The 22,447-nt window shown below is 39.4% G+C and overlaps 3 protein-coding genes across 3 annotated transcripts; all 3 read left to right on the top strand.

Moving 5' to 3' along the window:
* Positions 1-7,075: 7,075 nt before the first annotated feature.
* On the top strand, positions 7,076-15,679 carry LOC138881712 (secreted RxLR effector protein 161-like). Its single transcript, XM_070161961.1, has 2 exons — positions 7,076-7,555; positions 15,569-15,679. The coding sequence occupies exons 1-2, from the start codon at positions 7,076-7,078 to the stop codon at positions 15,677-15,679; spliced, it is 591 nt and encodes a 196-aa protein (XP_070018062.1).
* Positions 15,680-19,105: 3,426 nt separating this feature from the next.
* LOC138881711 (uncharacterized) lies at positions 19,106-19,980 on the top strand. Its single transcript, XM_070161960.1, has 2 exons — positions 19,106-19,220; positions 19,310-19,980. The coding sequence occupies exons 1-2, from the start codon at positions 19,106-19,108 to the stop codon at positions 19,978-19,980; spliced, it is 786 nt and encodes a 261-aa protein (XP_070018061.1).
* Positions 19,981-20,603: 623 nt separating this feature from the next.
* LOC138881710 (uncharacterized) lies at positions 20,604-22,012 on the top strand. The gene is made up of 2 exons (XM_070161959.1): positions 20,604-20,978; positions 21,800-22,012. The coding sequence occupies exons 1-2, from the start codon at positions 20,604-20,606 to the stop codon at positions 22,010-22,012; spliced, it is 588 nt and encodes a 195-aa protein (XP_070018060.1).
* The last annotated feature ends 435 nt before the right edge of the window (positions 22,013-22,447 follow it).

Below are 22,447 nucleotides of genomic sequence, written 5' to 3'. Positions count from 1 at the left end.
GTTTATACGTATTTGTCTTGTCTTTAAATTTGAATAAGATGTAATAAGATGGACTTGAGTCCCTTAAAGAATTAGCTATAATGTATTCTTAATAGTGGGGTAGGGGTAAGGCCTGCGTACACACTACCCTCCCCAGACCCCACTAAGTGGGATTATACTGGGTTGTTGTTGTTGTTGTTGTTGTTGTATTCTTAATAGACTATGTTTGTAATTTACCATAATAAGTTGGTGATTAAGCAAAGCAATATATATCCTAGTTAATTTACTTAAATATCTTTATATGTTGACGTCGAAAGAGTGAATTGTAATGTCAAATTATTTGTACATAAATATTGTCAAACCCACAAATCTTGGGGTTCATTTGATTTTTGGCTGCATAATGGAACCTCCACATTATAGTAATTTTGTTCGTGTGAGTTTGCTCATATTACTAGTCTCGAGCTTGTATTCTTAGTCGGTTGGCAGTCAACGTAAAACTGCTCAATTCATAATAATTCCTCACTTTTAGAACTGCAGCGCGTTGTTGTATTATGCAACCTTTAACCTGCAGTGAGAGAATGGTGGTGAAAGATTCGGACCGCGTAAGAGGGATATTATTGGTCTACATATCTTATCCAATTTTGATTAATGGAGAGACTCTAATTGAAGCTAATGGTTTGATGACACGACACACCATTTTAGTGTGACCGAGGATTTGACACTAAATTAAGTTTCTATTAGTTCTACTCCAAAATAGAGTAAATTCCACCATACCCCCTTAACTTTTTAGGGTAGGGACACGATATCTCCCTCACCTTTTGAAAGGGAAAGTGAACCCCTTTGATCCAAAAGCGAACGAAAAAATAAAAAGAATCTTTGCCAGAATTTATAAATGTTATTTTTATCCACTGTTTGGAGGAAACTTTAAGGATTAAGACAACACGATTAATTTTTTCCTCCAAAAAATTTGTTAAAAAGTACAGATTGTTATCCTATATAGTATCAACAACAACAATAACAACAATCCAGTAAAATTCTACTAGTGGGATCTGGGGAGGGTACTGTGTACGCAGACCTTACCCCTACCCCGAAAGGATAGAGAGGTTGTTTCCGAAAGACTCTCGGCTCAAGAGAACAAAAAGATAAATGTAGACAATATTAGTATCACCACAGAAATTATAAAAAAAAATAGGAACAACATGAAACCCGGAAAAAAGATACAAAGCAAAACCGATAGCTAGTAAATAGGTCATGCACTGAAAAATAGTAAGACACAACATTGTCGCTAGCCATCTTAGATAAAAACCTTACCAAACAAGTCTCACAAAGGTATTAGAAAGGCAAGACTCAACTATCTCCTAACCTACAACTTTAATACTCGACCTCCACAATCTTAATATTCGACCTCCATAACCTTATCCTATATAGTATCAATAACTGTAAATCATTAGTATTAATATAAGTAGTCGGTCTGCCTTCCTCTATTATTTGCAACACATTCATGCGAGTTGCTTCTGTTAGGGATATAGTAGATATGCCTTAGATCCAATATCATATTTCATGATTTGAACATAATTTTGTGAACGTTATTTGATATAAAATATATATATGGCATTTGATATTCTTTTATCATTGTTATTAATTGCTTGATTAATTTGATAAGGTCCTTGATTAAATTTTGAGACTTGACATTGTGATGGAGATCATGATAATGAGAGTAAAGTTTCTTATAGTTTAATCTAAATTTGTTCTTGATCGTAGGATTATTAATTTGGACATTAATAATCCGGTTAGATCAATATTTATGTGATCGTCTTTATGGGATAAAGATTAGTTGATCTCATTAACTAAATTATATAGATAGATGATGAATATAGAGATATGATCATTGAACCGACTCATTGGATAATTCCTAATGGTTAGAATTAGCATAAACTGTTAATAGAATATTCTCTTGAAGAATGTGATGTAAAAGTTTCCTTTGACCTGAGATCGTCATAGTAATTGACAAGTTATTTATTGTGCTTTAATACTAGACACCTATGGCCCTAGGGCGATAGTTGAAAGGATATTGGGTACGATTGAATACTTGTAGAATTACTCTTGGTGATGAGTTTAAGCTCCATGTTGTCATGAATTATAAACGACCAAACTAAGACCTTGGCCAGGGCAATTGAATAAAAGACGAAAAGAGCTTCTTAGGTCATTCAATGGTCGATTATATTTGACATGAATACATAGTTGGTCATCTATTTGGATTTGACAGTTGAACCATATCTTAGGGTGACCCAGAGCTATAAGGACAGAAGGAATTACTACTTCTACTGGTTCTTGAGAGTAAATTGTATACTTCATTCTATCCGGTCGTTAAGGAGTGTTGCTAGACGCCACCCTTGATTAGTATATTGATGTGATCAATTTACTACCGGCATAGTATTGAACCTACGGGGTCGCACACTAACGAGTATTCTGATCCTTGCTAAAGGATTAATTAAATTATTTGATAATTAAATTAAAGAATTTAATTAGTCTAATAAATTAAATTATTAGTCCAAATGAAATATTATTATATTCTTTGCTAGCACAAAGGATATAATTAATATTGTGAACAAATTGAAATTTTGTATTTGGAATAGAAAATTAAATTATATCTCTTGAAGATATATATATGATATATATTTAGTGCAGGACGTGTCGGCAATTCTCTTTTGGAATGAATTCGATTTTCAAAAAGGAAAATTATATATAAAGTTTAATTTTAGAAATTAAACTTTTACTCCAAAAGAAAATCAATACCTTAACCAAATAGGAAAACGTTCCTATTGATGATATAAGAAGAGTGTTGGGCTGCCGCAGAAGTGTGAGAGACGAATTATTTTATGGGAAAGAAAACTTATTCCTAGTCACACAAATTCTTGAGAAGAGAACCCACTTTGTGAAAGTGAGAGTGCAATACAAAGCCTAGAGAAAAAATATAATTACAAGAAAAGTGTTTCTTGTTCTTCTAATTTGAGTTGAGATTTTTGAGAAAAGTTTCAGGACAAGTTTTTCAATCAATTTGTTCGCGTGTTTAATTATTCAAAGAGTTGATAGCAAGGGTCAGTCTCGGTGTGGATACGCATAGAGTCTTCGCATTATCGAAGAAATTTGAAACGAGACTTTCTTCACCAGGTACGTCTTATATCCGATCTATTGACATGTAATTAAATTTTAAACACGAAAAGATCTGCCTAGGATTGTCATTGTCTTCCGCTGCGTGTTATGAACATCTATACGGAATCCATCAGTAGTATCAGAGCCGTTGTTTATTGTATCTAAAATTTATTTACGAAATATTTTAAGATTATATTTGAAAAGTTCAAACCATAATACATGTGTTTTGTGCAATAATCAAATTGTTTAAATGCATATGGATTGATATAACTTTATTGTGAATAAAATATACATATAAGTTAAACTATTGAGATAGTTCGCAACTTGTATTTGAAATTTTTGTATTAGATACGACGGATATGTATAATAGGTTATTGGATTCTGCTGTTATTTTAATTGTTATTAGTTCATGAGATGTTAATTAATAATAGTTTTCTGGCACAAATTATTTTGTATGTGATATATAAGGTAAACATGTTAGAAGATGTTGAATTTTTTTTTATTGTCACGTGCTTATTCACTACATAATTTTAAATTTTTATTACATGTGATGTAAATTAATTTAGGACTAAGCATGTTGACAACTTGAACTAAATTCACATGCTATAAAAGATTTGATCTTCATGTTATAAAAAATTGTTTTAGTAATAATTCCCTATTACTAAAATTATAAGATATTTTATTATAGAGCTATCCATCAAGGTAAATAATTTAACTTATTTCTTGTTTATAAGGAGCGGCCTGACTACTATGAGACTTATAGTTTGAGAATATGTTAAAATTATTTATTGCATTAGATGCATGGATTGAAAGAATTATTGAATTTTTTACAAGACGCCTGGACTACCCGGGGGGTATAAAATTTAATAAATTCTTTGCTATTATGATGGTTGAACTCAACTATGCCAAAAGGATCGATCTGACTACAAGGGGACTATTTGACATAGAACTATTTAAGGAAATTGTATGGGGAAACAATTGGTAAGAGTACCTACCTTTAAAATATATGTGAGAAACGACTTGACTTCCAAGGGGCTCATACATATTGTTAAAGGATTCCTTTACTCCACTAACAGAAATAACGATTTCGTAAATTATAATGAACGTAAATAGTTTAAAATAATTAGTGAAAATACCATTTAGATAAAAGTCCATGTCTTAATGATATATGTAAATATGTTCTTATAATATTGCCTTTTCTTTTCTATATTTTAGATTTCTCAATATGTCTGTGATATCATTGCGTGATATACTTGAGACCAACAAGTTGGTAGGACCAAACTTTGATGATTGGTATAGAAATTTGAGAATTGTTCTCATGCATGAAAAGTTCATTGATGTGATTGATAAGCCTGCAAAGATAATCCCACAAGAGAATGATGTTCAAGGCACCAAGGTTTATCAGAAACACTTGGAAGAATGCATTACTATTAAATACATCATTCTCGCTTCTATGAGTTCTGAACTCCATAGGAAACATCAGAATATGGATCCAACTGCAATTATTGAATATCTTAAAAAGATGGTTGATACACAGTTGGATATTGAAAACTCTCCAGTTGGACCCCTTGTCAATAATATGATTGTTCTTACCGAAGAACATGAGAAGTTGGGGTACAAGCTTGGTAAAGCGTTTTCTGAAGATTTGATCTTGCAGTCAGTATATGATGCTGAATGTTTTCACTGTAAGAAGAAAGGGCATTGGAAGAGAAACTGCAAGGAGTATCTTGCAACTCTAAAGGACAAGAAACAAGGTGAGACATTAATGAAAAATGTTTTCAAGGTTTCTTTAGCTACTACTAATTCTTCACTATGGGTATTAGATACTGGTAATAGTTATAACATCTATAATATATTGCAAAGGTTAAAGATAAGTATGAGGCTAAAGAAAGGAGAAGTTAATCTACAAGTTGGAAATGGTGCAAAGGTTGCGGCCATAGCTATAGGATCAATTTCTTTAATAATGCCTACGGGCAAAGTACTTATGTTGGATGATTGTTATTACATTCCTAAATTTGTTTCGAATATAATTTCAGCTTCTATGTTAGACAAATGTGGTTTTCGCATTAATATAGACAATGATATTTGCTCTATTTATTATAGTAATAATTTATATGTGAATGGCTATCTCCAACATGACGTTTATGTCTTACCTAATGTGAATGCTAATTCGATTATGCATGTTTCGAGTCTTAAGAGGAAAAGAGATAATCAAGTAAATCATGCAGACCTTTGGCATTGTAGTCTTAGTCATATTAGAGAGAAAGGAATTAATACGTTGTATAAGGAAGGGTACCTTGACAAATATGATTTTGAATCATATCCAATTTGTGAATCTTGTCTCAAAGGATAAATGACCAAATTTTCATTTACTGGAAGTGGAGAAAGAGCTTCTGAATTATTGGGACTAATTCATACAGATGTTTATGGGCCCATGAAAATTCAAGTTATAGGTGGATATTCTTACTTCATCACCTTCACTTATGATATGTCAAGATATGAATTTATGTATCTTATGAAACACAAGTCTGAATCTTTTGAAATGTTCAAAAGGTTCCGTAGTAAAGTTGAGAAGAAGACTGGTAAAAGTATCAAAGTACTAAGGTCTGATAGAGGTGAAGAATATCTTAGTAAAGATTTTACCAGATATCTCAAAGAGAATGGGATTCTCTCATAGTGGACACCTCTAGGAACACCACAGCACAATGGTATGTCTGAAAGAAAAAATCAAACCTTATTAGATATAGTGAGATCTATGATGGGGTTCACTGATCTTCCAATAAATTTATGGGGATATGCTTTGGAAGCAGCAACATACTTACTTAATAAAGTTCCCACTAAGTCAGTCTCTACAACACCATATGAGATATGAAAAGGATGTAAGCCTAACCTTAAACTTATTAAAGTTTGGGGTTGTCCAGCTTATGTTAAGAGACTACAGTCTGATAAACTTGACTCAAGATCTAATAAGTGTAGGTTCATTGGATATCCCAAGAAAACAATGGGATATTATTTCTATCACCCTTCTGACCATAAAGTGTTTGTGGCCAGAGGAGCAACCTTTTTGGAAAGGGAATTTCTTTTAGAAGAAAATTATAATGGAGAAATAGAACTTGATGAAGTTCAAGAAACTAATGAATCAATACAATGTAAAGATCATGAGACCCAAGTTGAAGAACCTTTATTGGATGTTTTGAAGTTGACAAGGAAGTTGTCATCTTCAATGGTTGAAGTTCAAGAACTAAATGTAGTTCAAGAACAAGTTAATGAACTAGTTCCAAACCAAATTGAACAACAACCAAATCCAGCACAAGGTAAACATGTTGTACAAGCACCTCTTAGAAGGTCTACACGAGAACATCATGTACCAACTAGATTAAATCTAATGGTAAAAGATGATGTATAAAATGAGGTTGATCATAATGATGATGACCCTGCGACCTATGAAGAGGTGACATAAGGTTCTGACAATGAAATATGGCAAATGGATGTGAATATAATTTTGCTTAATGTTGAGCTAGAAGAGGATGTGCACGTGACACAGCCTGAAGGTTTCGTATCTCCGCCTGATCATAATAAGATATGCAAGCTACAAAGACATATTTATGGACTAAAGCAAGCTTCTCGAAGTTGGAATATTCACTTTAACAAGACAATTGAAAAGTTCAATTTCGTTAGATGCAAAGAAGAACCTTGTGTGTACAAAAAGGTTAGTGGGAGCACAATTATATTCTTAGTATTGTATGTTGATGATATATTGCTCATAGGAAATGACATACTGGCATTGCAAAGTACCAAGATTTGGCTATCTGAACAGTTCTCCATGAAGAACTTCGGAGAAGTAGCTTATATATTAGGAATAAAGATCTATAGAGATAGATCTAGGAAGCTGCTTGGACTTTCCTAGTCTTTGTACATTGATACCATCTTAAAGAGGTATAACATGGATAATTCCAAAAGAGGCTATCTACCAATAAGCACTAGAATTACTCTCAGTAGGGAGGATTGTCCTAAAACACCTGAAGAGAGAGAACGCATGAGTAGGATCCCATATGCTAGTGCAGTGGGAGCTATCATGTATACCATGACATGTACACGTCCTAATGTGGCTTATGAACTTGGAGTGACTAGCAGATATCAGGCAAATCCTGGTGAGGAACGTTGGAAGGTGGTGAAGACCATTCTTAAGTACTTAAGAAGGACTAAAGGCCAATTCATCGTCTATGGAGATTCTGAGTTGAAACTTGAAGATTATACTGATGCAAGTTTCTCTTCAGATAAAGATGAGAGCAAATCTATTTCTGGTTATGTATTCACCTTAAATGGTGGTGCAGTGAGTTGGAAAAGTTCCAAACAAGCTACAGTAGCTAATTCAATGACTGAAGCAAAATATATAGCAGCTAGTGAAGTTGCTAAGGAAGCTGTATGGATGAAAACGTTCTTATCACGACCGAGTTTTCCCCACCTTTGGGAGTCGTGATGGCGCTTGCTAATATGAGCTAGGCAAGCCAATTATTGAACATATTACCTTTATCCATTTTTTATACCCTTTTAGCAATTATGAAGCACTAACTTTTAAACATCGGAATTTAACTTAAGTGGAAGAAAAACAATAAACTAGCTGAGCATGAATCCAATACAGTTGTTTAACCAAAAACTTCCCAGAACTGGAGTCATAGTATCATAAACAGTCTAAGATTACTACAAGTAAAGGTCTGAAAGAAATTAATACAACACTGTCTCTGGAAATACATGAAAGAAACAGGAATAAAGGAAGATAAGAGGTAATGCCAAGGCCCGCGGACGTCTGCAGGACTACCTCGGGTCGCCTGTGTGGACTGAAGACAGCACCCTCACTATGGTCCAAGCGCTCCGGTATCAGTATCTGCACACAGTGCAGATTGTAGTATCAGCACAACTGACCCCATGTGCTGGTAAGTGCCTAGCCTAACCTCGGCGAAGTAGTGATGAGGCTAGGACCGGACTACCAAATAAACTTGTGCAGCTATATACTATACAGCGAAAAGTAAAATAGGAATAAACAAGTAAAGATGGGAGGGGGAAAACATGCTTCAGGGAATAACAAGTAACAAGAGAATATCAAGAGGATTATAAAGGAATCAAAATCCAACTACTAACAAAGATAAGGAAAACAAAGGCATAATTCACTTTCATTTCACATGTTGTTGCAGGCGTGCAACACGACCCCATTTTATTTATCTCGTTGCAAGCGTTAAACCAGATCCCATTTCACATATCTCGTTGCAGGTGTGCAACCCGATCCCATTTCACATATCTCGTTGCAGGCATGCAACCCACTCCCATTTCACATATCTCGTTGCAGGCGTGTAACCCGCTCCCATTTTATATATCTTGTGGCAGGCGTGCCACTCGCTCCCATTTCATATATCTTATGGAAGGCGTGCCACCCGCTCCCATTTCATATATCTTCCTCTTAAGTTAAATTTTGTTGTTTAAAAGTTAGTGCTTCATAATTGCTAAAAGGGTATAAAAATGGATAAAGGTAATCTGTTCAAGAATTGGATTGTCTAGCTCACATTAGTAGGCGTTATCACGACTCTTGAAGGTGGGGAAAACCGGGTCGTGACAAGTTGGTATCAGAGCTCTAGGTTACATGGGTCTCACAGCTCACAGACAAGGTTAGTAGAGTCTGAGGGATCGGTATGGAGACATTTGTATTAATCCCCAGAGGCTACAGGGTTAGGAAAAACTTCACAATTATTCCTTCCTGTCGTGTGGTTTGGTTTCTCAATGCTAATTGAATTTCTACTCTGTTCTTTCATAGATGGCGAGAACACGCGATTCCTCATCCACTGACCAGTAGCCCGAGCACCCGGTAGTAGCTCCCACGAGGGGCATAGGGCGAGGCCGAGGCCGTGTTAGAGGCTGAGGAGGGGCAGAACTCAGCCTAGAGCAGCAGCACTAGCGGCGGAGCCTTAGGTTGACTTTAATGATGAGGTTCTGGCCCCAACAGTTCCAGTAGGCCCAGCTCAGGTCCCAGAGAGTTTTATTGCTACCCCAGTACTCCAAGATGCTTTGGTCTGTCTAGTGAGCCTTATGGAGAGTCTCACCCGGGCAAGCTTGCTTCCTGTAGCACCAGTCGTCTCTCAGGCTGAAGGAGGAGACCAGACTCCTGCTACTCACACTCGGGAGCATGTAGCTTCCCAGTTTCAGACTCCAGCAGTTTAGCTTGTTGAAGCAGTTCAGCCGGGTGTGGTATCATAGACCGGTGATGGAGCAGCGATGTCTGCCAATGCTTTGTGGAGGTTGGACAGGTTCACCAAGCTCTTCACTACTACTTTTAGCGGCGTATCTTCTGAGGATCCCCAGGATTATCTAGACAGTTGACATGAGGTTCCTAGGAACATGGTGATAGTTGAGACCAATGGGGTCAATTTTGCTACTTTTCGCTTGTCTGGATCTGCCAAGACTTGGTGGAGAGATTATTGTTTGGCTAGACCAGTCGGATCGCCAGCTTTGACTTGGGAGTAGTTTACTCAGCTATATTTGGAGAAGTTTCTCCCCATCACTTAGAGAAAGGCCTATCGGAGGCAGTTTGAGCATCTCCAGCAGGGTTCTATGACCGTTACCCAGTATGAGACCAGATTCATCACCTTGGCCCATCATGCTCTTATCATACTTCCCACTGAGAGAGAGAGAGAGAGAGAGAGAGAGAGAAGGTGAGGAGGTTCATTGATGGACTTATTTAGCCTATTCGTCTTCAGATGGCTAGGGAGACTAGAAGTGAGATATCTTTCCAAGAGGCGGCCAATGTGGCCCGAAGAGTTGAGATGGTTCTATCACAGAGAGGTGGTCAGGGGTCTGACAAGAGGCCTCATCATTCAGGCCGATTTAGTGGTACCTCGTTTAGAGGTAGGGATTCATATGGTAGGGGCCATCCTTCCCGGACTTTTCAGGCAGCAATTTAGGTTTCTCACGGTGCTTCAGGTGGTTGTGGTCCCATATACAGTATTCTGATCAGCAGTCCTATAGTGCACCACCAGCTCCTATCAGTGCACCGCCGCTTCAGAGTTTCCAGGGTCGTCAGCCTCAGCAGCTAAGGGCTTGTTTTACTTGTGGCGACATGAGGCACATTGCTAGGTATTGCCCTCGAGCATCGAGCAGCTCTCAACATCAGGGTTCCCATGCCATGGTTCAGGCACCGAGTGTTCCACAGCCCCCCCCCCCAGCCAGCTAGAGGTAGGGGTAGAGGTACTAGAGGTGGAGGTAGAGGTATTAGAGGTGGACCAGTTCAGATGGTCAGATGAGTGTGAGGCGAGCTTTCAGAAGCTTAAGACAACTCTGACTACGGCACCGGTGTTGGTTTTGCCCACAGGTCTAGGGCCTTATACAGTTTATTGTGATGCATCACGTATTGGACTTGGTGCGGTATTGATGCAAGATGGCAAGGTCATTGCCTATGCTTCGCGGCAGTTGAAGTTTCATGAGAAGGACTATCCAGTTCATGATTTGGAGTTAACAGCCATTGTTCATGCGTTGAATATTTGAGGGCATTATCTGTATGGCGTGGTATGTGAGGTGTCCACAGATCATAAGAGTCTACAATATTTTTTCAAGCAAAAGGAGTTGAATTTGAGGCAGAGAAGGTGGTTGGAGTTTGGTAAAGGACTATGATATCACCATCTTATATCATCAGGGAAAGGCCAATGTGGTGGCCGATGCTTTGAGTAGGAAGTCAGCCAGTATGGGCAGTCTTGCTTATATTCCGGTCGGTGAGAGACCGCTTGCTTTGGATATTCAGGCTTTGGCTAATCAGTTCGTGAGGTTGGATGTTTCTGAGCCCAATTGTGTGTTAGCTTGCATAGTCGCTCATTCTTCTTTAATGGAGCGTATCCGTGATCGGCAGTATGATGATCCTCATTTGTGTGTCCTTAGAGACACGGTGCAACACAGAGGTTCTAAGCATATTACCTTAGGAGATGATGGAGTTTTGAGGTTGCAGGATCAAGTTTGTGTGCCTAATGTGGATGGACACCGAGAGTTGATTTTAGAGGAGGCCCATAGCTCCCAGTAGTATATTCATTCGGGCGCTGCAAAGATGTATCAGGACTTGCAACAGCATTATTGGTGGCGGAGGATGAAGAAGGATATCGTTTCATATGTGGCTCGGCGTTTGAATTGTCAATAGGTTAAGTACGAGCATCAGAGGCCCGGTGGTTTATTTCAACAGATTGAGATTCCTGAGTGGAAGTGGGAGCGTATCACTATGGACTTTGTTGTTAGACTCCCACGGACTCAGAGGAAGCTCGATGCAGTGTGGGTTATTGTTGATAGGTTGACCAAGTCAACGCATTTCATTCTTATGACGGTTTCCTATTCTTCTGAGAGGTTAGCTGAGATCTATATCCAGGAGATTGTTCGTCTTCATGGTATGCCCGTGTCTATCATTTCGGATCGAGGTACGCAGTTTACCTCACATTTCTGGAGAGCAGTTCAGCGAGAGTTGGGCACAGGGTTGAGTTGAGCACAGCGTTTCATCCTCAGACGGACGGGCAGTTCGAGCGGACCATTCAGATTTTGGAGGATATGCTCTGATCTTGTTTCATTGACTTTGGAGGATCGTGGGATCAGTTTTTACCTTTAGCAGAGTTTGCCTACAACAACAGCTTCTAGTCGAGCATTTAGATGGCTCCTTATGAGGCTTTATATGGTAGGCGGTGTCGGTCTCCGGTTGGATGGTTTGAGCCGGGAGAGGCTCGGTTGTTGGGTACGGATCTGGTTCAGGATTCCTTGGACAAGGTCAAGATTATTTAGGATAGGCTTCGTACAGCTCAGTCCAGGCAAAAGAGTTATGCCGACCGCAAGGTTCTTGATTTGGCATTCATGGTCCGTGAGCCGGTATTGCTTCGAGTGTCGCCTATGAAGGGCGTGATGAGATTTGGGAAGAAGGGCAAGCTTATCCCTTGGTTCATTGTCCCATTTGAGATTCTTTACCGAGTGGGAGAGGTGACTTATAGACTTGCGTTGCTACCGAGCTTATCAACCGTGCATCCATTATTTCATGTATCCATGCTTCGGAAGTATCACAGCGATCCATCTCATGTGTTAGATTTTAGCACTGTCTAGTTGGACAAGGACTTGTCTTATGAGGAGGAGCCGGTAGCTATTCTAGATAGGCAGGTTCGTCAGTTGAGATCAAACAGTTTTCCTTCTTTTCGTGTTTAGTGGAGAGGTCATCCTGCTGAGGCATCGACTCGGGAGTTCGAGTCCGATATGCGAAGCCGTTATCCTCATCTTTTCCCCGACTTAGGTACTTTCTACTTCTGTCCGTTCGAGGACGAACGATTGTTTTAGAGGTGGAGAATGTGATCACTTGTTTTAAAATAAATTCTGCATCCTGAGGCCTTAAAAACCTCTTTCAGCATCACCTCGCTTTGCGTGCGTAGTCCGGGTGCATAACCGGAAAGCCATTATGTGAAAATATGTGAATAATGATAACTTTTGACTATAAAATGAATTAAGTTGACTTCGATCAACATTTTGGGTAAACGGACCCGGACCCGTAATTTGACGGTCCTGGAGGGTCCGTAGGAAAATATGGGACTTAGGCGTATGCACGGAATCGAATTCCGAGGTCTCAAGCCCGAGAATTAAATTTTTTCAAGAAAATTGTTTTCTGAAATTATTTATGAGATTTGGAAATGAATTGTGATTAGAACTTGATAGTGCCAGGCCCGTATTTTGGTTCCGGTTCCCGGTACAAGTCTTATATGTGATTTAAGATAAGTTTGTGAAATTTGGTAAAAAAACGGACTCGAGACGACGTGAATCAGATCGTTTTTGAGAAAATTGAAAATTTAAAGTTCTTAAGAAAATTTCATGATTTTAATGCTAAATTCATAGTTTTTGATATTATTTTAGTGATTTGAATGCACGAGCGAGTCCTTATGATGTTTTTAGGTTAGTGTGCATGATTGGTTTGGAGCCCCGAGGGCTCGAGTGAGTTTTGGATAGGCCACGAGGTGAATTCTAGCCTTGGAAGAATTGCAGATTTTCAGCTGTTGCATTGCAGGCCTACAGGCTTCGCATTTGCGGAGCCTAGCTCGCCAATGCCAGAGGCCTGTCGCAAATGCAAAAGAGGCCCAGACCATTCTATCCTCGCAATTGCGATTCTATCGCAAATGTGATCCCCTCCCTTAAAGCCAATCGTCGCAATTGCGACGCACCTTTCGCATTTCCCATCTCGCAAATGTGAGAACCCCCTTCGCAATTCCCAACATAGCAGAGGTCGGGGTTCGCAATTGCGAAACCCTGTTCGCATTTCCCATACCTGCGACCTGCAACTTTTATACTTAGCCGAAAATCAACCATTTTTCACATCTTTTCAAAATATAAACTCCCTAGGGCAATTTTTCAAGTACAACTCTTCTTCCAAATCGATTGTAAGTCAATTTTAACTCGTTTTCTTCAATCATTAATATCTTTTCACATGATTTCAACTCAAAATCAATGATTTTCATGGGGTAAATTGGGTGTTTTGGGTAGAACCTAGGTTTTTCAAAATTTGGGGATTTGGACCTCGATTTGAGATCCGATTTCAAAACAAATTATATATTTGGGTTCGTGGTGGAATGGGTAATCGAGTTTTGGTTCGAACCTCGGGTTTTGGCCATGTGGTCCCGGGGGCAATTTTTGACTTTTTGGGTAAAACTTTGAAAAACTCATTTTCATGCATTGGAGTTGATTCATTTAGCGTTTATTGATGTAATCAAGTAACTTGTGGCTAGATACGAGCAAATTGGTGGTGGAATCAAGAGGTAAAGAGATAGTAGAGGCTTGAATTGTGTTTGTGGCATCGAGGTAAGTGTTTGGTCTAACCTTAGCTTGAGGGATTAGGAGTCGTGTCTTATTTGCTATGTGTTAATTGTGGAGTACGACGTATAGGCATGGTGACGAGTATCTATACGTCGGTGTCAAGCATGCTCGTGAGTCTTGTATTGTAATTGTTATGACTCCATTGTAGTTTATTGCACTTCACATGTTATTGAAATATTATTGTTCCCTTGCCGGGATGTTGTTATATTGCTCTTGTTCCCTTACCGGGATGTTGTTATATTGCTCTTGTTCCCTTGCCGGGATTCTATGTGATTGTTGTTGATTTGTAAATGAGAGCGGGTGGCACGTCTGCCACAAGATATATGAAATGGGAGCCGGTGGAATGCCTGCCACAAGATATATGAAATGGGAGCGGGTTGTACGCCTGCAACGAGATATGTGAAATGGGAGCGGGTTGCACGCCTGCAACGAGATATGTGAAATGGGATTGGGTTGCACGCCTGCAATGAGATATGCGAAATGAGATCGGGTTGCACGCCTGCAACGAGATAAATAAAATGGGAGCGGGTTGCACGCCTGCAACGAGATATGTGAAATGGGATCAGGTTGCACGCCTGCAATGAGACATGTGAAATGGGATCAGGTTGCACGCTTGCAACGAGATAAATGAAATGGGATCGGTTTGCACGCCTGCTACAAGATGTGAAATGAAAGTGAATTCTGCCTTTGTTTACCTTATCCTTGTTAGTAGTTGGATTTTGGTTCCTTTATAGTCCTTTTGATATTCTATTGTTACTTGTTATTCCCCGAAGCATGTTTTCCCCCTCCCATCTTTACTTGTTTATTCCTTTTTTACTTTCCGTTGTATATTATATAACTGCACAAGTTTATTTGGTAGTCTGGTCCTAGCCTCGTCACTACTTCGCCGAGGTTAAGCTAGGCACTTACCAGCACATGGGGTCGGTTGTGCTGATACTATACTCTGCACTGTGTGCAGATACTGATACCAGAGCGCTTGGACCGCAGTAAGGGTGTTGTCTTCAGTCTACACGGGCAACCCGAGGTAGTCCTGCAGACGTCCGCGGGCTTTGGTGTCACCTCCTATCTTCCTTTATTCCTGTTTATTTCATGTATTTCCAGAGACAGTATTGTATTAATTTATTTTAGACTTTTACTTGTTGTACTCTTAGACCGTGTGTGAAACTATGACTCCAGTTCTGGGAAGTTTTTGGTTAAACAGCTGTATTGTATTCATGTCAGCTAGTTTATTGTTTTTCTTCCGCTTAAGTTAAATTTCGTTGCTTAAAAGTTAGTGCCTTATAATTGCTAAAAGGGTATAAAATGGATAAAGGTAATTTGTTCAAGAATTGGCTTGCCTAGCTTACATTAGTAGGCGCCATCACGACTCCCGAAGGTGGGAAAAACTGGGTTGTGACAGTTCTTAACTGAACTTGGTGTGGTTCCTTCAATAGAAGGTGCGGTTCCACTGTTGTGTGACAATACTGGAGCCATTGCTCAAGCAAAAGAACCAAGATCACACCAAAAATCCAAACACGTTCTACGAAGGTATCACTTGATAAGAGAGATCATTGAACGTGGAGACGTTGAGATTCAAAAGGTTGATGGAAAAGAAAATGCTGCAGACCCATTCACTAAAGCTCTTGGCGCAAAGGAGTATGACAAGGACAATTGGAAATTGGGAATGAAGTACAAGAGCGATTGGCTCTAGTGCAAGTGGGAGATTGTTAGGGATATAGTAGATATGCCCTAGATCCAATATCATATTTGATGATTTGAACATATTTTTGTGAACGTTATTTGATATAAAATATATATGGCATTTGATATTCTTTTATCAATGTTATTAATTGCATGATTAATTTGATAAGGTCCTTGATTAAATTTTGATACTTGACATCGTGATAGAGATCATGATAATGAGAGCAAAGTCTCTTACAATTTAATCTAAATTTGTTCTTGATCGTAGGATTATTAATTTGGACATTAGTAATCCGGTTAGATCAATATTTATGTGATCGTCTTTATGGGATAAAGATTAGTTGATCTCATTAACTAAATTACATAGATAGATGATGCATATAGAGATATGATCATTGAACCGACTCATTGGATAATTCCTAATGGTTAGAATTAGCATAAACTGTCAATAGGATATTCTCTTGAAGAATGTGATGTAAAAGTTTCCTTTGACCTGAGATCGTCATAGTAATTGACAAGTTATTTATTGTGCTTTAATACTAGACACCTATGGCCCTAGGGCGATAGCTGAAAGGATATTGGGTACGATTGAATACTTGTAGAATTAGTGATTGATCAAGATGGAATCTGTCAACTCTTGATAATGAGTTTAAGCTCCATGTTGTCATGAATTATAAACGACCAAACTAAGACCTTGGTGAGGGCGATTGAATGAAAGAAGAAACGAGTTTCTTAGGTCATTCAATGGTCGATTATATTTGACATGAATACATAGTTGGTCGCCTATTTGGATTTGACAGTTGAACCATATCCTAGGGTGACCCAGAGCTATAAGGACAGAAGGAATTACTACATTATTCTTCTACTGGTTCGTGAAAGTAAATTGTATACTTCTTTCTATCCGGTCGTTAAGGAGTGTTGCTAGATGCCACCCTTGATTAGTATAGTGATGTGATCAATTTACTACCGGCTTAGTATTAAACCTATGGGGTCGCACACTAACGAGTGTTCTGATCCTTGCTAAAGGATTAATTAAATTATTTGATAATTAAATTAAAGAATTTAATTAGTCAAATAAATTAAATTATCAGTCCAAATAAGATATTATTATATTCTTTACTAGCACAAAAGATATAATTAATATTGTGAACAAATTGAAATTTTCTATTTAAAATAGAAATTAAATTATATCTCTTAAAAATATATATGTGATATATATTTAGTGCATGCAAGTAATATTTGTTTATATAAGATATTTATATAAATATTAATGGTGACTAATTTGTTAGATCCAATTTAGAGTTGGACTAACGTTAGTCCAGGACGTGTCCGAAATTCTCTTTTGGAATAAATTCGATTTTCAAAAAGGAAAATTATATATAAAGTTTAATTTTAGAAACTAAACTTTTACACCAATACCTTAACCAAATAGGAAAACGTTCCTATTGATGATATAAGAAGGGTGTTAGGCTGCCGCAGAAGTGTGATAGACAAGAATTATTTTCTGGGAAAAAAACCTATTCCTAGTCACACGAATTCTAGAGAAGAAAATCCACTTTGTGAAAGTGAGAGTGTAATACAAAGCCTAGAGAGAAAATATAATTACAAGAAAAGTATTTCTTATTCTTCTAATTTGAGTTGAGATTTTTGAGAAAAGTTTCAGCACAAGTTTTCAATCAATTTGTTCGCGTGTTTCATTATTCAAAGATTTGATAGCTAGGGTCAGTCTCGATGTGGATACGCATAGAGTCTTCGCATTATCGAAGAAATTTGAAACGAAACTTTCTTCACCAGGTACGTCTTAGATCTGATCTATTGACATGTAAATATAGTTTAAACACGAAACGATCTGCCTAGAATTATTATTGTCTTCTGCTACGTGTTATGAACATCTATACGTAATCCATCAGCTTCTCTACCACAACCTAGATTAAGTATTTCTTTTCCTATTTATCTTTCCCTGCCCGTACGATTTGTGGGCATTGTATAACGCGTTGCCACAATTGCCACATCTTCTCATATCCTAACAAAACACCATAAAACCAAATAACATCCATATGAAATATAAATATACTCATAAATTAAGAGCCCCAATAGATTTGTTTACCTTCAGGGAGCAAAAGCCAAAGGAAAATCTTCTTGAATGAAAACTAGATTTTAAAGAACGTTGAACCTTGACAACATGTAATAGTTATTAGTGTAATAATTCATATTTTTAAAGATATTTCTTTTTGGATGAAAAAGTAATTATTTTGTTATACTTCTTTGTATTAAGTATTAGTGCATTCCAAGTTTATGCTATTAGTGTAAAATGAGAATTTTTTGAAGAAGCTTCTCTTTGAAGGAAGAAATTAATCATATTGTTGTAATATTCTAAGTTTCTCTCCGTCAAGGGATAATAATGACACTTGTAAATTCCGGCAAGAGTTTTTTATTTTAATTTTTTGTTGACTTTTGGGTCAAAGGGAATTCATTTTCCTCTCAAAAGGTAAAGGGGTATTGTTTCCTAACCCTAAGAGGTTTACCGTTCTCATTCAAGAAGTTGTAACTAATAAAACCATTAATTTTATCAGACATCTAACAAAAGTGCGCCCGAAAATCTGGTATTAATATTTTGGAGGTAAGTGTGATGATCCGCCATGTCATCATGCCACATAGGCGCCATTTGGCATATATTAATGTCATGTGGAAGCTTACATAAGTATAAGGCTAGCATTTGTGAGAAGATTCTAGAGAGGTATGTACATTTCCTTACGAAGAACCTAGATCCTTATGGATTTGCTAGGAAAGACCTTGGAATCTTCTAGGCTTGTAGAGAATTCTAGAAAAAACCCTTATCTTGTAAATATCAAAGACTTGTGTAATAATTAATATTTACACACTAGCCCATAGGAGACTAGTATATAAAGGGGGTCATTCATTTGTAATTCATCAAACAAACAATTCAAGTTCTCTCTAATACAAAGTTTCCTTTAACAATTCTCTTGTGTTCTTTCTTGCATTCTCTTAGCGATCTTGAGTGTAGTAAGACTGACTTGACATAGCAAGAACGTGAGCAAGTTGTGAAAGATCGTGTTTCAAGTTGTGAAATATCGTGAGCGAGTTGTCAAGTGTCGCACGTGTATTTAGTTAACAACTAAGGACGTGTCAACGTAGTATCAGAGCGAAGTTTTCAACTAAGGGAATGGCAAAAGACAGATAAATTAACGCTGACAACACCCAAGCCAACGTCATCCAGGATGCTGCTGGCAGGAGCGGCCGTAGCAAATAGAGGAATGCCACCAACAAGAGCCAGGAGGTGCCACCTGAGGTTGTGTCAAACGAAGGGCTTACATCTGAAGAACCATCTGCCACTGAGGCAAGCGAGGATGAAGTGGAGGTCCTTCCAGAAGACGTCTCGCTCGGTAAAGAGTGGGTGATGAAGATGAACGTGGGGATGGACGCCGTGGAGATCTTTGGCCAACGCTTGGGGAATGTGGAAGGCACCCTTAACGTTCTTGAGAGGCACACTCTTGAAGAGATTGAGAGTATTCGAAATGACTTGGAGGGACGTAGACAGACTGAGATGGAACTAAGGCAAACCATCACTGCCTTAGAGTGCAGATTCATGGAGGCTTTGAGTACTATCGATGCTATGAAGGCAAAGATAGAGTCACTCGAGGAGCATGTCAATGCTGGCGTGACCGAGGTAGCCAGCAATGTTGTGGTGACGAGGGAGGCCAAGATGAGGCTCCCAAACCCCCGGTGTTCAAAGGTGTTCGTGATGCAAAAGAAGTGGAAAACTTCCTTTGGCACTTGGAAAACTACTTCAGGCATGGCAAAGTGAGGGATGACGAGGCCAAGATCAACACTGCGTTATTGTACCTTTCAGAGACTGCCATGCTATGGCGGAGAAGGAAGATGGCCGACGTGGATAAAGGTCTATGTACTATTAGCACATGGGATCAGTTCAAAGCGAAGTTCAAGCGACAGTTCTTTCCAAACAATGTCTTGTACGAGGCAAGGCACAAGCTTAGGGAATTGAAGGAAACATGGAGCATACGTAACTATGTCAAGGAGTTCACTACCCTTATGCTTCAAATCCCCAACCTGACCAATGATGACTCGTTGTTCCACTTCATGGACGGGTTGCAAAATTGGGCTAAGCAGGAGTTGCAACACCGACAAGTCACTGAAATAGACCAAGCCATAGTGGAGGCCGAATCATTAATGGATTTTAGGCATGACAAGCACGACAAATGCAATTTCAAGGAGTCAAAGGTTAACAATGCCAAAGGTGGGGGAGACTGCGGCAAAGTCAAGGAGATATAACAACAATACTCCAAGACTTAAGATTTCAAAAAGTCGAGTGGTCGTCAGGGCTATGCCGAGAAGAAGCCGCAGGTCGAGAAGAAGGGATGCTATATATGCGGAGGGCCACATGGCTTTAGGAATTGTCCTAACCTCAAGAGCCTCAGTGCCATGGTACATGAGCGAAAGGAACAACCACAAGGAGAGAGTCCAGGAACCGCACAGTTGGGTATGATCGGATTATATGGTGCTTTCACGAAGCAAGCTATCCAACCTACCAAAAATGGCAATCAGTACGTAGATCTCACCATCAACAACAAGCCCGCTCGTGCAATGGTAGATACTGGAGCAACTCATAATTTCATGACTAAAGCTGCCGCAAAGAGACTAGAATTGAAGCTTGCTCCAACCAACTCTCACGTCAAGACCGTGAATGCCGAGATACAAAATGCTCGTGGGGTAGCTAATGGAGTTGGTGTCAAATTGGGAACTTGGAAATGTATGACAAACTTTACCGTAACCGCTATGGATATCTTTGACATCATATTGGGGCAAGAGTTCTTAGACATTGTTATACTTTAATCAACCCCTACCTCCAACGTCTCTTGGCTATGGAGCGAGAAGGAACTTGCATGGTACCTACAATGACTATGCCACACGGACAAATCCAAGCACAACTCTCAGCTATGCAGGTTTTCAAGGGGATCAAGAAGGGGGAGCCGACGTTCGTGGCAACCATTGCAAGTCTGGAGGAAGACAAAAAATTTCTAGAGACAGTGCCACCTTGCATAGAGAAGTTGCTTAACGAAAACAAAGATGTCATGCCCGAGGAGTTGCCTAAGCACTTGCCTCCCAGACGAGAGGTGGATTACAAGATTGAGTTGGAGCCAGGGGCTAAGCCACCCGCATTTGCCCCATATCATATGGCACCTCCCGAGCTAGAGGAGCTCAAGAAACAATTGAAGGAGCTGCTAGATGTTGGTCACATTCGCCCATCAAAGGCACCTTTTGGCGCACCAGTATTGTTCTAGAAGAAGAAGTATGGATCGTTGCGTTTGTGCATAGACTACCAAGCACTTAATAAGGTCACCGTGAAGAATAAGTACCCGATCCCGCTCATTGCTGACTTGTTTGATAGACTTGGGCAAGCCAAGTACTTTACCAAGGTGGATCTTCGAAAGGGCTACTACCAGGTTCGCATTGCGGAAGGAGATGAGCCAAAGACAGCATGTGTGACGAGATATGGAGCCTTTGAGTGGTTGGTGATGCCCTTCGGCTTAACCAATGCACCGGCCACGCTTTGCACCCTTATGAACAAGATTTTTCATCCCTACCTTGATCAGTTCGTGGTAGTCTACCTAGATGACATAGTCATCTACAGAAACACCTTGGAGGAATACATGGAGCACTTAAGGAAGGTTTTCCAAGTCTTGCGGGAGAACGAGATATACATCAAAAGAGAGAAGTGTGAGTTTGCATAATCAAAGGTGCACTTCTTGGGCCATGTCATTAGCAATGGCGAGCTACGCATGGACGAGGTTAAGGTACGTGTTATCTAGGAGTGGGAGGCACCCATAAAGGTAACTGAGTTGAGATCCTTCCTTGGCCTTGTTAACTACTATCGTCGGTTCATCAGTGCATACTCAGCAAAGGCCGCACCATTGACTGAGTTGCTAAAGAAGAACAAGCCAGGGTTTGGACGGAGCATTGTCAAAAGGCGTTTGAAGGCCTTAAGGCAGCTGTAATAGAGGAGCCAGTCTTATCATTACTTGACTTTGCCAAGACTTTTGAGATGCATACAGATGCCTCAGACTTTGCCATTGGGGGTGTCCTGATGCAGGATAAGCATCCCATAGCATTTGAGAGCCGCAAGTTAAATGAGATGGAGCGGCATTACATGGTACAAAAGAAGGAAATGACTGCCATTGTGCGTTGCCTTTGTACATGGAGACATTATCTGCTCGAGTCGAGGTTCATGGTCAAGACTGATAATGTGGCTACTAGCTACTTTCAAACACAGAAGAAGCTGACACCAAAGCAGGCTAGGTGGTAGGATTTCTTGGCCGAGTTTGATTATGCGTTGGAGTATAAGTCGGGCAAAGGTAACGTTGTAGCCGATGACTTGAGCCGGAAAGCCGAGCTTGCTGCAATCACTTCAGCGAGATGGGATATTTGGGAGGCTATAAAAGAAGGCATGCAACATGATCCAGCAGCCAAACAACTTATCGAGTTAGCCAACCAGGGAAAGAAGAGATGTTTTTGGGTAGAAGACGGCATATTGCTAACCGCGGGTCGACGGGTCTACGTGCCTAAGTTTGGAGACATTAGACGGCGGATCATAAAGGAGAGTCATGATACAATGTGGGCTAGTCATCCAGGCCAACGTCGCACCAGGGCCTTGGTTGAGTCAGTCTACTATTGGCCACGCATGCGAGATGATATAGAATGTTATGTGCAGACTTGTCTTGTATGTCAGCAGGACAAGGTT

The sequence above is a fragment of the Nicotiana sylvestris genome, chromosome 11 (genome assembly GCF_000393655.2).
Source record: "Nicotiana sylvestris chromosome 11, ASM39365v2, whole genome shotgun sequence".
Taxonomy (NCBI): Eukaryota; Viridiplantae; Streptophyta; class Magnoliopsida; order Solanales; family Solanaceae; genus Nicotiana; species Nicotiana sylvestris.
Note: the sequence above shows the minus strand (reverse complement) of the source record. Positions and strands in the feature narration are given on the sequence as shown.

Excerpts from the sequence above, each read along its gene's own strand:
- LOC138881712 (XM_070161961.1), top strand. The coding sequence starts at position 7,076 with ATGGATAATTCCAAAAGAGGCTATCTACCAATAAGCACTAGAATTACT. Across the intron at positions 7,556-15,568 it reads GTGAAGTTGCTAAGGAAGCT|GTTGATGGAAAAGAAAATGC; the intron begins GTATGGATGAAA and ends GAGATTCAAAAG.
- LOC138881711 (XM_070161960.1), top strand. The coding sequence starts at position 19,106 with ATGGACGCCGTGGAGATCTTTGGCCAACGCTTGGGGAATGTGGAAGGC. Across the intron at positions 19,221-19,309 it reads TCGAAATGACTTGGAGGGAC|GCAAAGATAGAGTCACTCGA; the intron begins GTAGACAGACTG and ends GATGCTATGAAG.
- LOC138881710 (XM_070161959.1), top strand. The coding sequence starts at position 20,604 with ATGACTATGCCACACGGACAAATCCAAGCACAACTCTCAGCTATGCAG. Across the intron at positions 20,979-21,799 it reads AGGCACCTTTTGGCGCACCA|GATAAGCATCCCATAGCATT; the intron begins GTATTGTTCTAG and ends GTCCTGATGCAG.